The following is a 2,158-nucleotide window of genomic DNA, read 5'->3' on the forward strand; positions in this document are numbered from 1 at the left end:
GGAGCAAAGTAGTGCAGAATAGTTGGAGAACCTGAGAGTCTATTTTCTTTCATTGCTGATACGCTCCCTTTTGGGTCGGCTCTTCCAAAGAAGGCCAGAATATATTAATAGCCCAAATTTTGCAGACACGTGGGGACAGGGGTTCTGTGTGCCTGCCTTTGAATCATGGGGCTTTTGGGTCCTGCTCACACCCCAAATGCAAACGTGGCCTTGCAGGGCAGACGTGGCCTCCGCCTCGAAATCCTCTTGGTTTGAGTTGTGTGGGGGGATGCGGGAGCACCGAGGGCCGGCGGGGGCAGGTTACAGGCTGGCTGTGGGTGCCCACGCCTTGTTCCCTGGAACACGGGATTCGTCATTGAAAAGAATTGCATTGTCCCGATGCTTCTGGGCTCTTGACTTGAGATTGCAACAATCTCTCCTTCACTGCATGCCTGGTCTTGGCATGGGAATCCAGAGGGAGGGCAGGGGAGGGGAGGCGAGGGGAGGGGAGGGGAGTCTGGCCCCCCGGAGCATTCAAGGGCCTCATGCGCACTCCTCCTGGTGGGAGCCATCAGCCAGGCCCAATCAGAATAAGACACCTTGTGTGGGAGGCCCCAGGAACCAGTGTGGGGAGGAAGAGGAGGGAAAGGCGCAAACCCAAATGATGCAAAATCACAGCACATTCACGGAGGATGGAGAGCAGGCATGTCCCTGCTGGATCCGCTGGTCAGGACCGCGACCACGACACGCCTTTCCCAGTGTAGCTAAGCTGGACGGAATCCTGCGCTGATGGGCAATTCCTGGGAAAGTCACAGAGAGAGAAAGGAGGAGCAGAAGGGCCTGCAGGAAGGTTGTGAGCTGCCCAGAGAGCTTGGGCAACGGGCAGTATAGGAATGGAATGGCATAATAATAACAGAAACAGAAAGAATCGAATCAGAATCCAGATCTCTCCCCTTCCCCGTCCTCCAGGCTTGTTTGCATGCAACCCCCAGGAGGGTCAAGTGCTTTCCAGGCCAGAGGGTTTGAGGAGGGGGAGATGGTGCCTCTGAAGGGAGCAAATGGCAGGGAGGGGCATGTGACTCCAGAATGTCCTTAAGTACTGCGGTTTTTCTCCCTTGCTGCTTCGCAGACGCCCCTCCGGCTCCCAGCCTCTCTGCACACCCTCCAGGTCCTCTGTATCAGCCAGGAGAGACGGTGACCCTCCGGTGCTCGGCCCCCAGGGACACTCCAGGGATGCGGTTCGAGTTCTCACATTTCTCAGTGGGGCTGACCCCTGAAGAGACCCCTCCTCAATATGGGAGCTCCCTGTTCACCCTCACGACCTCCAAGGAGACCTTTGGATTGTACAGCTGCCAGTATTCGGAACGTGACTCGGAGAGATGTTCCAGAAGGAGCCCTCTTGTCTTGATCTCCATGGCAGGTGGGCTGTCGTGTCTGTTGCATCAAATTTGGGATTTGGTGTGAATCACTCCCTGAAGGTTCGTCCCCAGTGCAGCCCCTGTGGAAATAACACCCCCCCCGCTACACACACACACACACACACACACACACACACACACACACACACAGTTGCTGTGGTTGGCCCCAGAGGTGCCAAGGGGGAGAGGAAGAAAGGGCCCGCTCCGTGCCCAGCACTGCAGGCCCAGAGCAAGCCCCCCCCCCCAGGTTGCATCTCCCATCCATGACAGGAGCCATCCGAGGACCCCATCAAGGTGCCCATCTGGTAAAGCCCTCAACCTTGCAGGCTTCAGCAGTAACAGCCCCTCATTCTAGACAATTGCATTTCAGGGGTGAAATTGGAGCATCTTCTTTCACGAAGTTTATGGCCCATGTTAGCCTCATGCTTACATACTTTATTGTTTGAGAGCCATCACCGGTTTAAACTAAGAGAACACTTAGATACAATAGAATAACATGATGACTCCAAATACAAAACTTCATGGGCTTGGAGCAACAACACTCTGCAAAGCAATGTGTGATAAATCCAAATGGAAAATTAGTTATTAAAGGAGACTAAAAAGCCCAAGGATAGAATGCAAATAACATGGATTAAACGATCTGAACTACGATGACATGCTTGTAAAATACATGAAATAAAACAGTTTGCTAAGAATCTTCTTCAGGAAAGACCAATGCAGGCAAAACCCTGAGGAGGCTGTGAAGAGGCCCGTGACCGGCC

The 2,158-nt window shown here is 53.6% G+C and overlaps 1 protein-coding gene across 1 annotated transcript in view; it reads left to right on the forward strand.

Moving 5' to 3' along the window:
• Nucleotides 1-2,158, forward strand: part of LOC123028409 (leukocyte immunoglobulin-like receptor subfamily B member 2) — an 11,903-nt gene that overhangs the window by 8,505 nt on the left and 1,240 nt on the right. Inside the window, exon 4 of the mRNA XM_044440176.1 lies at nt 1,109-1,399. Coding sequence (XP_044296111.1) covers nt 1,109-1,399 — 291 coding nt within the window. The remainder of the gene's footprint in view (nt 1-1,108; nt 1,400-2,158) is intronic.

The sequence above is a fragment of the Varanus komodoensis genome, unplaced genomic scaffold, assembly GCF_004798865.1.
Source record: "Varanus komodoensis strain SLA01 unplaced genomic scaffold, ASM479886v1 scaffold3618, whole genome shotgun sequence".
Lineage (NCBI taxonomy): Eukaryota > Metazoa > Chordata > Lepidosauria > Squamata > Varanidae > Varanus > Varanus komodoensis.